Here is a 16,032-nt window from a genome sequence, read left to right on the forward strand (position 1 = left end):
CCCTAGCCTGGAGCCATCTCCCGTACTCTGAAACCCTTGGCCCCAGCCCGGAGCCCCCTCCTGCACCTGGAACTCCTCATCCCTGGTCCCACCCCAGAGCCTGCACCCTCAGCCGGAGCCCTCACCCTCCTGCACCCGAACCCACTGCCTCAACCTGGAGCCCCCTCCCACAGTCCGAACCAGTCAGTCCCACCACTCAGCCCGGAGCCCCTCCTGCACCTTGAATCCTTCATTCCAGAGTCCATACCCCTGCCCAGAGCACCCTCTCATATTCTGAACCCTTCATTTCAGGCTCCAGCTCAGAGCCTGCCATTCTAGCTCAGAGCCTGTACCCACTCTCATACCTTAACCCCCTGCCTCAGCCCAGAGCCCCCTCCTGCACCCTGAACCCATAATTTCTGGCTCCACTCTGGAGCATGCACTCCCAGCCAGAGCCCTTACCCGAACCCCAACCCACTGCCTAAGCCTAGTGAAAATGAGTGAGTGAAAGTAGGGGAGAGCGAGAGTGGGGGGGATGGAGTGGGCAAGGGGAGGGACCTTGGGGAAGGGGCAGGGCAAGGGTGTTCCATTTTGTGATTAGAAAGTTGGCAACCCTGTGCAGGAGCTCTCACCCCTACATCTGTCTGTCCCCTGTCTAGCGATTAATCCTGCTCCTCCTTCCCCCAGTTCCTGCATCAGTTCTGCTCATTTGTATCCCCAATGTCTATGTTCTACCTCCTAGCCTCTCTGTCAATTCAATGTCCCACCTTATCAGTTCTGCCCTCTACCTCACTTCTTCTCTTCCTGGGTTTTTCAAGTTCCTCTCCTAGGCCTGGGAGTGGGGACTACAGCTGGGTCTCCTTCTCCCCCTTTCAGGCTGGGGCAATGGGGAGGATTAGCTCCAGAGGCTCTTCACCCCTTTATCCTGTTTTCAAGTTGCATGTTGCTGTGAGCGGGGGGAGGACCAGAGGAGCCATCCCCATTGTTCCAGGAGGGAATGAGGGACCCGAGCTGAACTGAGCTTCTGAGGTTTTCTTTGTCCCCCCCCCCCCTTCCCCAGCACTCTGAAGCCATTTTCACTGGTGGCAAGAGGGAGTGGGGGGGTGAGAGCTCTTTCTGCAGCAGCTCCGATTGGTTGTTCTGCCCATGAAGTGGACAGGTAGGTGGGGCAGGCAGCCAACTGGAGGACTCCCCCCCCCCCCCCCCGAGGCAGCACTCAAATATGTCAGATGGCTGGAATGTCTTGCTTCATCATAAGACTTGCTACAGCCCTGGTGAAATCCAGACACTTGTGGATAAACTGGCTCATCTCTTGACATTGATTTTTTGCAATTATTTATTTTTTTGTTTACAATATTTTGTGGATATAAAATGTGAGCATAGGCATGGTCTTACAATTGTTGGAGAAGCAAGAAGTAAAAATATTTCTTTCTATTATTGATTTGCATTATCATAATGCCTAGCCTAGGAGCCCTTTGTGTTTGTGAGGTGCCTAGTAAAACAGGGTCTTGGCCCATGACAACTATTCAGTGTCAAATAATTAAGGAAAGGACCAGAGTTTCTGTGAACCTGATAGAGCACAGTATATCTGTGGGTTTCCAGTCGATGGAGACTATAGAAGTCTGCAGGTGCTGGCAGGGAGATCTATCCAGGAAGCATCAAAAGAATTGTGCTTTTAACTTTAGATACTGACTTCCATAGTTTTAAATACTTGGGTTTTTTTTAGTGATTAATTGTGATCTATAAGTAACTTATAGATGGATTTGTTTAGTTATGATATTGCATATATTAAGAAGAACTTATTTGTGGTGCATTTCCATTTGAGAGATATGGTGCATCTGGTGTATAGCTGATGAACAGCATTGAAAAGTCATGTCTAGCAAGGTTCGGGGACAGGAGGTTCGGGTGACATCACTGACCTAGCCTACATAAGGGAGTGCACCACCTCAACAGCCTCAGTTCCTTTGTCACTGTTGCAGAGAACAAATGGAACTCACCTTTGTTACCTCAGGCTAGCTCTTCCCTTAATCTGATTTTAATACTTTCTTGTAAATGTGAGTTGAGTAATATAGGATAGTTTAGTATACAGCCTTCCCTTGTCTTGGGAGCCATTGACCTCTCTCCAAGGCTTCATGGAGCCCAGTGCTTTATGAGGGTTTCAACAGATACGCCTCCCTCAGGGTTCCATGTTATTCTCACTCCCTTCAGTGAGAGAGTGTCTTTCTTATGGTAGCTGGATGTATAGGCACTGACTTCATGGGTTCTCTGGGGCTGAAACACCCACAGGAAAAAATGGTAGCCCCCTATCAGAACCTCCCTCTCTCCTCAGCTACTCTTGTCCCCCGACGGGCCCTGCTGATCAGTGCATCCCTCTCCTTCCCAGCGCCTACCATTGATCAGCTGTTTCATGGCATCAGGAAGTACTGTAGGGAGGAGTGAGGGCACAGCGTGCTAGGGGTCAGGGGTGGGGGTGGAGTGGGGGAGGGGCCTGGGAGGACCCTGGGGAGAGCACCTCCCAGCAGATTAGAAACTCGGTGCCTGGGACTGGATGTCAACTCCCTGGTACTGCCAGCCCTTCAGTCATAAGCACTCTCCTCTGAATTTACGCCATGGCTCAGTCTGCCTTGCAAGTTAACACTAAGTGCACCCAGTTCCGAAGTTCCCCATAAATGTCCCTCTGTAGTATCTAGCCATGATCCACTGGACAGTCTCAGAAATGACTGGATAAGCCGTCCCCAAAGGAACACAGGCTTATTTGATTCAGCTGAGTATAATATCCTATATAACAATGCAGCACTGTAATCTGTTTATATTTGTTTTCACTATAAAGTACCAAAGGGATAGCCCTGTTAGTCTGGCTCTACAAAAACAGTGAGGAATCCGGTGGTACCTTAAAGACTGGCAGTATATTTATGCCTGTATCTGTAATTTTCACTCCATGCATCTGAAGAAGTGGGTTTTTTACCCGTGAAAGCTTATGCCCAAATAAATATAGTTATTAATACATTAAGATGTATGAGATTGTAAGCAAGGATAGTCAGAACTCCAGGTTACAAAAAACAACAGGTATAACATGCTTCTTGTAGTCTAAACTTAATTTTAACAGGCTAAGCCCTTGTCTAAAGACATCTGTCGTGCCCAAATGTCCTTTACAGTGCTTTCAGCCAAACCCTTGTTGAGATCCCATTTTCATGAATGTAATTGCACTATCCAGTTAGTCTCCAGATGCAGGATAAAACAGAGGTCCTTTTGCCTTCCTATTATACCCCAGAGTTGATTGTCTTTGCACCTCAGGGACAGGACAACCCCCTGTGATTTAGTTTCCAGCATCTTTCCATGTTGACTTAACATCCTTATATTGACTTAGAATGCAGATGTAGTACCATTGTGTTTTGTTTACTATACTTAATTTACCCATAAGAGTCGGGAATAGGTGAATAGATAGGTGCTTTGTCCGGCAGAAAACAAGGTGGATTGAGTTAAATCAAGGCGATTTTAAATCGTGATTCAAATCACCAAGTGGAAATCCTCTATTTCTGCAGTCTCCAAACTTTTGAGGTTTGCACCGCCGCCTTACTCCTGTTGTGTCGCCACGTCCCGAGCTGGGGAAAGGGGCAAGGTCACGGCTTGTGGGGAGAGGGAGGGATGCGGACTGAGCGGGGCCGTCCCTGGCTATTCTGGGGCCCTGCACAGCTGCCCCTCCTCCTCCCGCAAGAGGGGTGTGTGGGGCCCCAGGCCTCCACAGGGATGGGTGTGGCTGGCCCCAGGCCTCCATGGGGTGAGGGCTGGCTTGGGAGTTAGGGGAGAACCAGTACTCACTGGCGGTGCGGCTGGGACCAGGTTGCTGTATTTCTTGCCGCCAGTGAGTGAAGGCCCAAACCTGCTGCACTCCTCAGTGGAGTCGGAGCAGGGCTGGGCTGGGGCAGAGCAGGGGAGGGAAGAGGCGGGGTAGGGGCTGGAGCAGCACGCAGCTGCGCAGCGCACGAGGAAATTTGGGGCCCAGCTGAGGCTGGGGCAGCAGCTGGGGGCGGGAGTGGAGCTGCAGCTGGGTTGCAGTGGGGACTGGCAGCCGGGCCCTTGGCCAGGTCTGGCTCTGCTCCTGGCTTTGCCCTGCCTCGTCCTTGGACTAGGAACAGAGCTGAGGCTGGAGACTAGCCCGGGACCAGGAGTGGAGTGATGCAGAGGCTGGGGACAGGGCTAGGAGCTGAGGCCAGGGAGGGGCTGGGTGGTGCTCCCTCCCAGCTTCTGTAAGGCTGGCCCGGGCCCTGCCATGCCCCCCTGGACATTCCTCCACACCCTTCTAGGGGGGCTTGCCCTGCACTTTGGGGACTTGTGCTCTATTTAAATCAGACCCCACTCGAGCTCTCTCCTGTCGACTCCTGTACTCCACCTCTGCGAGTTGATGGAGGAGTGGCAGCAGTTGACTCAGAGAGTGAAGACACCTCCGTAAGTAGGTCTAAGTATGTCAGCTTCAGCTACGTTATTCATGTCTCCCCAGGATCAAAGCTTTAATGCAGTACATGACCTGTTGTGCCATATTTATAAAGCTTGACCTAAAAAGTTAGATTCTCCCCCTCCCCGTAGACCAGGCCTAGATTAACAACCATGTGTTAACCCTTGAGGGCTCAGCAGAGTGTTGCAGTGATTCTCAACCAGGGGTCTGGGACCCCTTGGGGGGGCCATGAGCAGGTTTCAAGGGGGCTGCAAAGCAAGGCCAGCATTAGACTTGCTGGGGCCCAAGGCACAAAGCTGAAGTCCCAGCGCATGAGGCTGAAGTCTGGGGTCCTGAGCCCTACCACCTAGGGCTGAAGCCAAAGCCTAAGCAATGTAGCTTTGTGCGGGGGGCGAGGGGGGCAGGCAGCTGTCTTGCTTGCTATCGTCTAATGCTGGCCCTGGCTTTTATATACAGAAAACCAGTTATTGTGGCACAGGTGGGCCATGGAGTTTTTATAGCATGTTTTGGGGGTGGGGGGGAGCTGTGGTGGCTCCGAAAGAAAAAGATTGAGAATCTCTGGTCTGGGGGATGTCACAACTACCTTTTCTGATAGGAGTATTCTGGATCATTCTATAGTTGCTCTCTTTCATAGAGTGCAAGATCAGAAAGGACCATTTGTGATCTTCTAGTCTGACCTTCTGCATAATACAGGCCATAGAACTCAAGGGCTGAGTCTGATTCTATGCAAATAACAAGGAGGGCCTTAGAAATAATTTTCTGTTTCATGCTCAGTAAGTCCTCTGTCAAAACACAAGGGAAGGATTCTTCCCCTGTTGACCCGTGTTCAGTGAGCAAAGAGTATTAAAGTGTCTAGTCTGAAAATTGGCAATGGGGAAAATGGTACCACCATGTTTAGCTGATGGTTAATATTTAATGAAATCAGATTCTGCAGATGAGGCTCTCACTTGGTTTGAGTGAGTGGATTTTAAGTCGTGTGTGAGGTTACAGGAGGAAAACTCTGTACTCTTCAGAGATAAAGTTAGTATGTATTGTTTCTCATAACTCTAAAATTTAGAAAAATAAGCAGTTCTTATTTTATTGATTTGACTAAAGTCACACTACAATGAAGTTCATAATTTTATTCACTAAGAATGAATATACACTAGTTATGTATGGCATAACCAAGCTAGTTCTTTCTGCTTTATTTAACTACTCTTATACAGAACAAGAAAACTTTTATTAAGATGCCTTTGACTCGTCTCATTGTTTCTTCTGCTGGCACCTCATACATCCAAAGTGTGGAGATGTTCTGGGTGATGGGCTCTCCCTCCCTCTTCTCTCCTTCTGACCTGTATCCTACTCCAACCATTGTGGATGGTTCTCTTCTTCTCCCTTTCAGTACTTTCTTCATTGGACTATAAACATGATACTTCTTCTCAACCTACAAAACAAATGAGACTTTCTTGTGAGGATTGTCTAGATTAAACAAATATTCACTCTAGCTGTCAGTTGATGGAGAACTTTCCTCCCTCTTAAATGCTCTGAATCAAAAGATTCAGGTCAGTTATTCCCTAGTGAAGACCTCTATGCCTTCATTGGATTAATTCATTTCTCTCAAGCTACCCGAGCCAGCAATTTAACCTCCTGTTCAGGATCCCCCTCAAGATGAGCCATTGGAAAGGCCGTCCTTTGAGAAATTTGTAGATTTCAACCCCCCCCCCCCACATTTCTCCATATGCTCCAAGCCTGAAAACAAGTCGATCATTAAAGTATCTCTGTATGAGATTATGCCAAGTTTAAGGCCATCAAGTTCTCTTCTGATCTGATGATTGACTCCTTTCTTGTTTTAGTCAGGTTCAGTCAGAGGTGAGAGATTTTGATCCCTTTGATGAGATGGGTTCTCCAGAGCACTCAAAGATCAAAAATCCCTGAGCTCACTCCTGCACTCTAAACCCCTTGGCCCCAGCCTGGACCCCTCTCCTGCACCCCATCCCAGAGCCCCATCCTCCACCCTGAACCCCTCATTTCTGGCCCCATCCCAGAGCCTAGGGGAAGCTCCAAGCCCCCTCCCCACGGGATTTTGTGGCCCACGACTAATTTTTTTTTTTCCCCCAGTGGATCAGTGGCCCCTGGTAGAAAAAAGGTTCCCTGCCCCTAATCTAAATTATCAGCATTAATGTGGTCAAGGTCCCAGATCCACAGTGGGACTTAGGCTCCTAAACCACAGAAATAGATGCTGCTGTGATCTGTAAAAACCCTTGCTAAGCTGCCACATAACTCTTTTGACACTTAAATTCACTCTGCGGCTAGATTTCTGCTGTAAAAGTTCCCTAGGTGCCTAAGCTTCTGTCTCTAGATTTGTGCATTGCTGCCTGATGCAGGTGTCTGGGCACCTGTCTCATCCTTAAGCTCCAGTGTGATCTCTATACTAGTTGAAGATGTGATGCTCCACTTATTTTTGTCTGTGTGGCCCAGTCAGGTAGACGCGATCAATCTATGGCCAGCAGAATAAAGGACAATAAGAAGGGGTTTGTAAATTTTGTTGGTCCGTTACTAGATGGAAATTGTAGAATAGTTAATAATGAAAAGGCAGAATTGTTCAATAAATATTTCTGTTTTGTGGGGGGGGAAGAGGAGAAACAGATGATGATGTCCTATCAGATGATGAAGAAGAAGAAGAAGAAGAAACCAGGGTGGATTTGATTTAAATCATGTTGATTTAAATCATTAGGAAGACTCGATTTAATCATGTATCAGAGGGGTAGCCGGGCACGACAGCTCATGCTCCAAAACGTCTATTAGTCTATAAGGTGCCACAGGATTCTTTGCTCTATTTAATCATGGATTTCTACATAAAAGTGCATTTTTGTTGATTGTTATAACCTTAATACATATTCTTCACAACTCAGAGATAGATGTAGGTTTCATTTTTAGAAGGTACACACTATACATTTTTAAAATGACTTATTTTGGAAACTTTTTTTCAGATTAGTTTTACAGCTATATCAGAAAATTAATTAGTGGTTATTTCATTTACTAAAGGTAATTGAAGCAGATAGTTCACCTCCCGATGACTTCATAAATATCTGCAATTCAGCAGGTTAATCATTAATATTTGGAAGATTTTCTTGCCATGCTGTATTAGGAGGAGAACATCACCAGACAGACATTTAAATTGTTTTATTTAACTAAAACAACATTATGTATTCTGGATTTTTTTTCTTCAGCTGCAAACATATAATATTTTAACAAAACAAGCATATACATTTTTGAATTTTAGTTAAACATTCAAGTTTTTTAAAATCAGGTTTGGTTTTGTCCAAATTGTTTTTAACTAAAATAGTTAAATAAAATTAAAAAACCCCCAAAATTAAATGGACTATGTCAGCCAGGTCAACATGGGAAACTTAAAATATTGGCTTCTGCAGCTAACTTGGTCATTTTCACCTTTATTTTCCTATTTGTTCATAATTTGGAAAAGAAAAACAAGCTTTCCTGCTTTTTCAGGTCCCAAACGATTTCTCAGTTTTGGAATGAGTTAGTCCAAAGGAAGAAAATATTCTTTCTACACTGGCAGAAGAAGCTACTGCTGTTAAAAGTGAGATTATCACTTCAACAGTCTCTGAATCCAAGTGCTTAACTGACTTCCACCTGTTCACTGGTGTGACTTTCTTTAAAACATCATCAGCAAACATATAGTTTTTGAATGGTTCTTATTCCCAAACTGGCTCTCTTTTATGGCCTACTGCCATTATAGGTTTTCCCTTCTAGAGAGAGAATGATATGGGAAATCTCAAATCAATGAAGGCTACACTCGGAAAGACCTCAAGACTTCTGGAATAAGCTGCTCAAACAGTTTCACTTTTATTTCTACTGCCTTCTCACATTTATCTCCTTGTCCAGATCTATTCTGCCCCCAACAATCTTCTATTCATTGAACTTTTTGAAACTTTGCACCTTTAGACACAGGTAAAAGATTGACTCTGTGTACACAAATTTGCAGAGGGACAGTAGGGTTGAGGTCTGTTGTTTCTCACCTCTGTATATATTATTTATTTAAAAACATTTTTGCTGGTAACAAGCATGTTGTCTCTGGAGACACTAATCCATAGTCTGGGAACTGCAAAGCTAAGGATCTCTGATGGTATCTTCTAGACTGAGCACTGAGTCCCATTGAGTAGCTAGAAAGATTAACCTAAATAATCTATACAGAAGCCCCTGGAACCCCATAAGATTGGGTTCCTAATCCATGAACTATTGGAACTCATTTACAAACATTTTCTTAAACGTTACATGAATATATTGTCTCATACTATAGAATTAAAATTTATAATCCCTATTCCATGATGAGATATCTTTGAGCTATAAGGTATCTTAATTAAAACTGTCTTTTTAGATAGGTTTTTCCTCAAAGCATTTTATCCAAAAAAATCCAATTTAAATAAATAAAAAAAAACAGATTTTTTTAAAATTTTTAAAAAGAATCATTGATTTTTATCCACCTGGAAGAAACGCTTTCCATTCCAGTAATAACTCAGGAAGATGTTGAATAGCAGATACTAAAGTTAGACATTTAATATCAGTGGGGTCCAGATAGCTTGCATCCAAGAGTTAAAAAGTTGGCTGAGGAGCTTGCTTCACTGTTGTTGTTGTTTTCCCGATAACTCTTGGAACACTAGGAAAGTTCCAGAAGACTAAAAGAAAGTTACTGTTGTGCCAGGTATTTAAAAAGGGTAAATGAGATGACTTGGGTAATTATGGGTCTGTTACCATGACAGAGATCCTAGGCAAAATAATGGAATGCCTGATAAAGAATTAAAGGAGGGTAATGTGTACTTAATGCCAGTCAACATGAGTTTATGTAAAAATAGATCCTGTCTAACTTGCAATCTTATATATATATATTAAAAAAAAAAGATATCAAGTTTGGTTGATAAAGATTAATAGATTTAGAATTCTGTAGCCTATGTGACTTGATCCTGCATGACATTTTGATTAAAAAATTAGAACGATATAACATGAACATGGCACACGTTAAATTGATTTAAAAACTGTATAACTGACAGGTTTCAAAATTTAATTGTAAAAGGGGAATTGTCGTTGAGTGAGTGTATGTCTAGTGGGATTTCATATCGGTTAGTTCTTGGCCCTGTGCCCTTTAATTTATTTTATCAATGACTTGGAAGAAAACAAAAAATTATAACTAAATAAATTTTGCAGATGACCCAAAATTTGGGGTGGGAGGTGAAGAGGAGGACAGTATTTTTCATCACTGGCAATTTTAAAATCAAGATAGGATGTTTTCCTAAAAGAGATGCTCTGCCTAGTTAAAATAGGAATTGGTTTTGGGAAGTTCTGTGGCCTGTGTTATGCAGAAGGTCAGACTAGATAATCACAGCAGCCTTTTCTGGTATTAGACTTTATGAATACTTACACCTTACTGGTTCTAAACAAAATCTGTTAACGCACAAAAAAAACTTTGCATCTTTATGAACAGTTTGATAAAGACCTTTGCTCACTGTGCAACAGTAGTCAAGTATATGTTACATTATGTACTTAATGGAATAGAAAATACTATGGAAATAAGATTTCAATTTATTAAATCTGTTATGTAGCCTCCCCTAGAGTACTATGTTCAGTTCTGGTTACTCAAGAAATAGAAGTGGCTCGGAAATGAGTTGAAAAAATTGAGATGAAAAGAGGAGACATGGTAAAAATATAGAAAATGATAAATGGCGTAGAAACGGATTACCTTAACTCTGCCCACAAACCTAAAATGCCTTAATCATAAAGCTATTGCACAACGTCACTACAGTGGAGAGCTAAGGTTTTTTGGTATCCTGATTAATCATTTCCATACCCCAACGTGTGGATTTCTTTTATATTTGATTGTGAATTTTGGGGATTTATCACACTTGTGTTTCAATTATCCCAAAAATCCTGTAATGTATTTTACTTTATTTACTGGTATGTACTCCCAACCTTAACGCCGGTTTCTTTTAGTTTGTCTTGACCAGTATAACTGTTAGTTAGGAGGAAACTTTCCCTGGGGGACAGATTTCTCCATAATTGTTACTACAGAGTTTCTTGTAACTTTTTCTGAAGCAGCTGGTATTGGACATTGTCAAATATAGGATGTTAAACTTTGATGGGCTACTCATTTGATCCAGAATGGTAATTATATCTGAAATTACAATCTGAATCTACATATGTGGATAGTGTTCATTTTAATCCTAATGGCATAGATTAAGAATGACCGAATGTCATTACAAAGCCTAATAATAAAAGGAGTTTAGGATAAGAGACATGAAAGAGGAGCATTGGTACTCAAAAATAAAAAATCCATTTTAATTTTTACTGGTTACTTCAGCTAAAATACAACACTGGAAGAACTATGTAATTATTTTACCTGAAAGAAGAAACAGTAGAGCAGTATTAAGATTGATTGATTGACTTACCAGTTTTTCTTTACACACGCTATTTCTGCATTGCCCCACAATTGGGACTAGGGAATATGAAAATCAGTGTGCACCAGAGTGTTGCTCTGTAACTCCCCATATGGATGCTGCAAGTACAAACTAAAAGTTTCCTCATTTGCATTTGTGATAGTTTGTAAACAATAGTGAACTGTATAGTTACACAATTACCACATTTGTAGGTAAGATACTAAGTGTAATGAAATAATGAGAGCTTGGACACAGAACACTTTACTAGAGGGATCCAGTTCCAAAAGACTGTTTTAGCCTTGAAAAATTAGGTTGAGCCTAGAAGCTTGGTTAACGTAGAGGTCTACCCAACTTGAAAGATTTGCTCTAAATTTTGAGGGGTTTACTTTTAGCTGAAATCTGAAATAATAAACTCACAAAGTACCATGACAGCTTAAAGTTATTTCAGTTCCTGTGGGACATTAAATTTAAAAATATATTTTTAATGATTGAGTGTTCTGCCTCTTTCCCCCTGTGTGGTAGTTGAGTCTACAACTTACAGTTTACATGCATCAGAATTGTGTGACAAACCGAGAAGTGTGAACTTTGAGATTGGCAGAATACTAGCTCTGAGTAATTCTGATATGCATAGGAGATGGAGGAGAGCCAACTGTGTCCCCTTAGTTTCCTTGAATAAACTCTTTTAATCATGTATGCATTGTAAAAGCATTCAATCAGAAAGAAATTATCATTGTTTTTCTTTGATGTTCTCTCTCTATTTTAGTAGCAGTATTATTTATCTGTTTTTCTTTAACAGAAACCTTTTGGACAGAGACACATTTTCAAAATCTGATCCAAGTAAGTAAAAATTATTTTATTATGTTTATTTGTTGGACTGGATAAACTGCAGCGTAAAGATGTCAAGTAAACCTCTAGGGTAATTCAGTCTCTAGATCAATTCAGTTCTTATCCCCTCAGCAGAGATTTAACATAGTGTAATTGTGAATATGGTTTTTGTCATGTAGACTGTTGTATGTTAGGAAGTGGACTGAAACTACTGAACTCATTTCACATAGGCTACTGAATAGTTATTAGCTGATAACTTTTAGTTACTACTGACGTGAGCCACATTTTCGATGAGTGACTTAGAATGTAAAGGTTCTATATCCCATTACCAGTTTCTTGAGCTATCTAGTCCCTTTGAAGAAGATTTTAGGTTAAAACTTTTTTTTGGCTGGGAAGTAATAAATGCAGAATTGTAGGGGATCGCGAAAGACTTTGTTACGGCCTAGCTAGGGCTTTTCGCTTTCTCGATGGCAGGTTATTATAGAACGCGGCGTACCAGTGTATTCTGCTTTTAGCCGGTTAGAACTGCCCTATGTGGAAAGCCCCTGTGTCTATAAGAGAGTGCAAAAAGCCCCTAGCTGTCGGCCAAGGGGGGCAGCCATTGCTAATGGAAAGCCCCAAGTTGCTTATGCATAAGCTGCTTTTTCATAGTGTTGGCATAAGGTTATAATTGCCGTAGGGCATTAACTCTGCCCCTGGACTCCGTACCAGGCCAAGCTTTCGTGCGCTGGGTTCCCCGTCTCCGTAACAGCAACGCTCAAAGTCTCCGTTGCGGGTGTGTCACTTTACCTTCATTAAAGCCAAATAACTCACAGTGTGCGTGGGCCTCGTTCTTGCAAAGCACTCAAGCACGTAACAAGAACTTACTGTTCAAAAAAAAAAAAAAATCTATTGTTCTTTTCACATCTTTATCCAGGCTGCTATGCAAACTATACTGAAACCTTTTTAAAATCTCCTCTTTCTGCTGATGCTCCTAATGAATAGAATTAATTTTAAATCTAGAGTCAAAAGATGAGTAAAAAATGCCATTTGCATTTGTGTTGATAAATCAATATGCCTTGGGTCACTGGGCAATGTGGCATCTTGGTTGTAAATCCTCAAAGAGCAGATATGAAAGACAATAGACAACTCCCAGATTAGTGTAAGAACGCAGCTGTGCAGAGAACCATGTCCCTGAACGTGATCTTGGCAGGATTGTCCTTGGCATGAAATTCTTGGCTTTGGTCCAGCATGGACACCTTCTACTCAAGGACTGTAAGGTCAGAAGAGACCATCGTGATCATCTAATACTGGGGTTCTCACAACAATTTTTTTGGTGGTTGCACACTGAGGCCACCAACTTTTGCTGGTGGCTGCTTTGACAATTTTTCCTAAAATATTTAATTAACTTTAGGAAAAACAAATATATATGCACATACACATGTCTAGTCTTAGTAATTTATTTATGTCAGGATGTTTTTGCAGACTCAGTAGTAATAACATACAGTTGTCTCTATTCTTTACTGGACCTAAACAGAATAAAAACACAAGGTACTTTGCATGTTCCTGTCTTTTTGTTGTTGTTTCTTTTGCTTTTTTGGTTGCAACTTTTATTTTTTATTTTGAAGACTTGGTAGCTAGTAAGTGATATTTGTATGTTTTTAATATCACTTTTAACAGCAAAGACTTGTTAGCTAGCTGGGAGGCAGTGAAAAGTGATATTAACAAATATGCAGATACAACTTTTCACAGCAGACTTACTCAGCCCTGGCAAGCTGGGGGCAAATTAAGCCTTGGATAGGGAGATGGGAAGCAGTAGGGGCCAAGCACGATGGGGTGAGGGACTGGGGCGACAGCAGGGGCCAGGGGTGACAAGGGGTGTGTGTGAGCCTGAAGCTCAGTGGTCTGGGGGTGGAGACTGCCACTGTGCAGCTAAAGCCTGGAGCCCAAAGCTCCACGGTTAGAGACCATGCCAGAGCCTTCCGACATGTGACCAGAGCCTGCCACACCAGGGCTGAAGCTGGAAGCCTGAGCCCCACCACTCTTGGGAAGGTGGGGAGCTCACACCAGCTGTCTGCTCTTCCAGCGTTTGTGGTCAAGAGTGGGACAGGGCTCAAACCCTCCTTGCTGGCCTCTCCTCCCCCGAAGTCACTGCCAGGAGGCTGAGGCTGCAAGAAAAGCCCCTGGTGGCCGTATGCGGCCACGGTAGCTGCATTTGAGAAATGTTGATCTAGTCTGACGTTCTGCACATTGCAGACCATAGAACCTCACCCATCCACTCCTGTAATAGACCTCTAACCTCTGGTTGAGTTATTGAAGTCCAGTAGGGTGATTCCCTGTAACTCCAATGGGAGTGGAATTGGGCACTTACCCTTTGTCACTAAAGACTGCAACCCAAAAGGGTTGTGTTCCCCCCCCCCCCCCAAAAAATTAGATTAAAAATGTATTGGAGCAGGAGAATAATCTGTCAGAAAACAACAATTTATGGCAGACCTAGATCAGCATTATTCAGAAGGAGGATTGGTACTGTGTTAGGTTGCTGGCTTATGTGTAGTGCAAGATTCACATATAGTGAACAAAAGATTATCTATAATGGCTTTTTGATGTGAATGAGTTGATTGCCCTAATCAAGTTTATACAGGTATTGGATAACTGTTGCTATTAACTATATTACAGAAGTGCAGAGAACTCCCGATTTTTTTTCCAGGTCCGAATTTTCTTGCTCTCAGCTCCTGAGAGGGAGCTGGAGAGTAAGATGAAAAGCAAAACAAAAAAGAAACAAAAAAAACCCTCAAACCACATAATATCTGTTGGAAGCAAAGGAAATTCTTTTTTTGGGAGGAGGCAGCGGCATGAAGTCTGTTGCTGAAAGTGGAAATATTCTGTGTGGGCATTTAGTAACAGCTCATAAATGTACTTTATTATGGTGTTTCCTTTTTTAAGGCTTATATTGGGTGGATATGTCACTCGGGCAACATTAACTGGTTTTAAACAAAGATTTTGTTTATGGGAATTTTAGTTAAAAAGTGTATCGATATACAACATATTATATCTTTCTTTTGTATATTTGGAGCAGATCTATGGAAAAAATGGCCCTGGTAGTTTTTTCTCTCCCACCCTATTTTCTCTGTCTTTCCTATATGGGTCCCTATTTGTTTCTCTTTTAATTCTCATCTCCTGAAGACAGTTAACTACAGACCAGTAGTCTTTAGAGTACTTATGATTTAGATTAACTAGGATAGTCATACCAATACTTCAGTCTGATTTTAATGAAATCTTGCTTTTATCCAATTTTACATCTAAGGATTGTCAAGTGACTTGCTAAAAGTCAAGCAGTAAGTATTACAACCCACTTTATGCCATCCTATTTCCAAGCTTATTGTCCATATTTTCTCCTATTAGCACAGGATTATTAGGAATTGAGTGCAAGCATTTGATATTTGATTGTCCTAGCTAGTAATTTCAACAGCAATGTAAGACTTCCTAAAACAGATTCATTTAATGTAAGAATGTTAAAAGAAATTATGAAAATGACTGAGCATTTCTTCTTTTCACAGTATGTGTTTTGTATACACAAGGTATTGGAAGCAAAGAATGGAGAGAGGTAAGGTTTTTTTATATATATATCTATATATCTATAGATATATATATTAAGTGTGGCTGTGTGTGTGTGATTGTGTCGTGGCCAAAAAAAAGGGAAAAATCATGATTAATTGGTTGATTGCTATGCGAAAGAAGTCAAACTCTCAAATGTGCAGGAAAAATGCCAAAAAATTAGGGTCACTTTATTTTGAACTCTTGTGTGTATATATAGCTTGTATTACATTTGAAAATGGTTAAATCCATTTAAGAAGAAAGGTGAGTGTCCCATCCTTCCCTCCACCATAAATAAAATCAACTTTAAAAGAAAAAAAAATAGAGCAGGCTAGCCAGGTTTGCAAAGGCCATCTGGGAAGGGGAGTAAGCTGACCAGATAGCAAGTGTGAAAAATCAGGGTGAGGGGTAATAGGAGCCTATTTAAGAAAAAGCTCCAAATATTGGGACTGTCCCTATAAAATCAGGACATCTAGTCACCCTGAAGGGGAGGGGCAGGAGGAGGAAGTTGGAGGGAGGAGGAGAAAAGATCACTGACAGTTTGTCTCTGTTATTAATGGTTTTACTTCTCAGATTTGGCCTACTGGTACTTTACAGTTAGAGTTCTTAAGTATGGTGCTTGGGTGCCTCCAGATTCTAAATGGGAAGAACAACATTTCATTGTTATATCAGAAGTTGGAATCAACTCGGGTGGTAATGACTGAAATAAGTTAAAGCAGCAAAGAATCCTGTGGCACCTTATAGACTAACAGACGTTTTGGAGCATGAGCTTTC

General features: G+C 42.1%; 1 protein-coding gene across 1 annotated transcript in view; it reads left to right on the forward strand.

Annotated features, from left to right (window-relative positions):
- CPNE8 (copine 8) overlaps window positions 1-16,032 on the forward strand; it is a 246,775-nt gene that overhangs the window by 4,522 nt on the left and 226,221 nt on the right. The window contains 2 exon segments of the mRNA XM_075064967.1: window positions 11,657-11,697; window positions 15,222-15,268. Of these exon segments, the coding sequence (XP_074921068.1) occupies window positions 11,657-11,697; window positions 15,222-15,268 (88 nt within the window).

This window comes from Chelonoidis abingdonii, chromosome 1 (assembly GCF_003597395.2).
Source record: "Chelonoidis abingdonii isolate Lonesome George chromosome 1, CheloAbing_2.0, whole genome shotgun sequence".
Classification (NCBI taxonomy): Eukaryota; Metazoa; Chordata; order Testudines; family Testudinidae; genus Chelonoidis; species Chelonoidis abingdonii.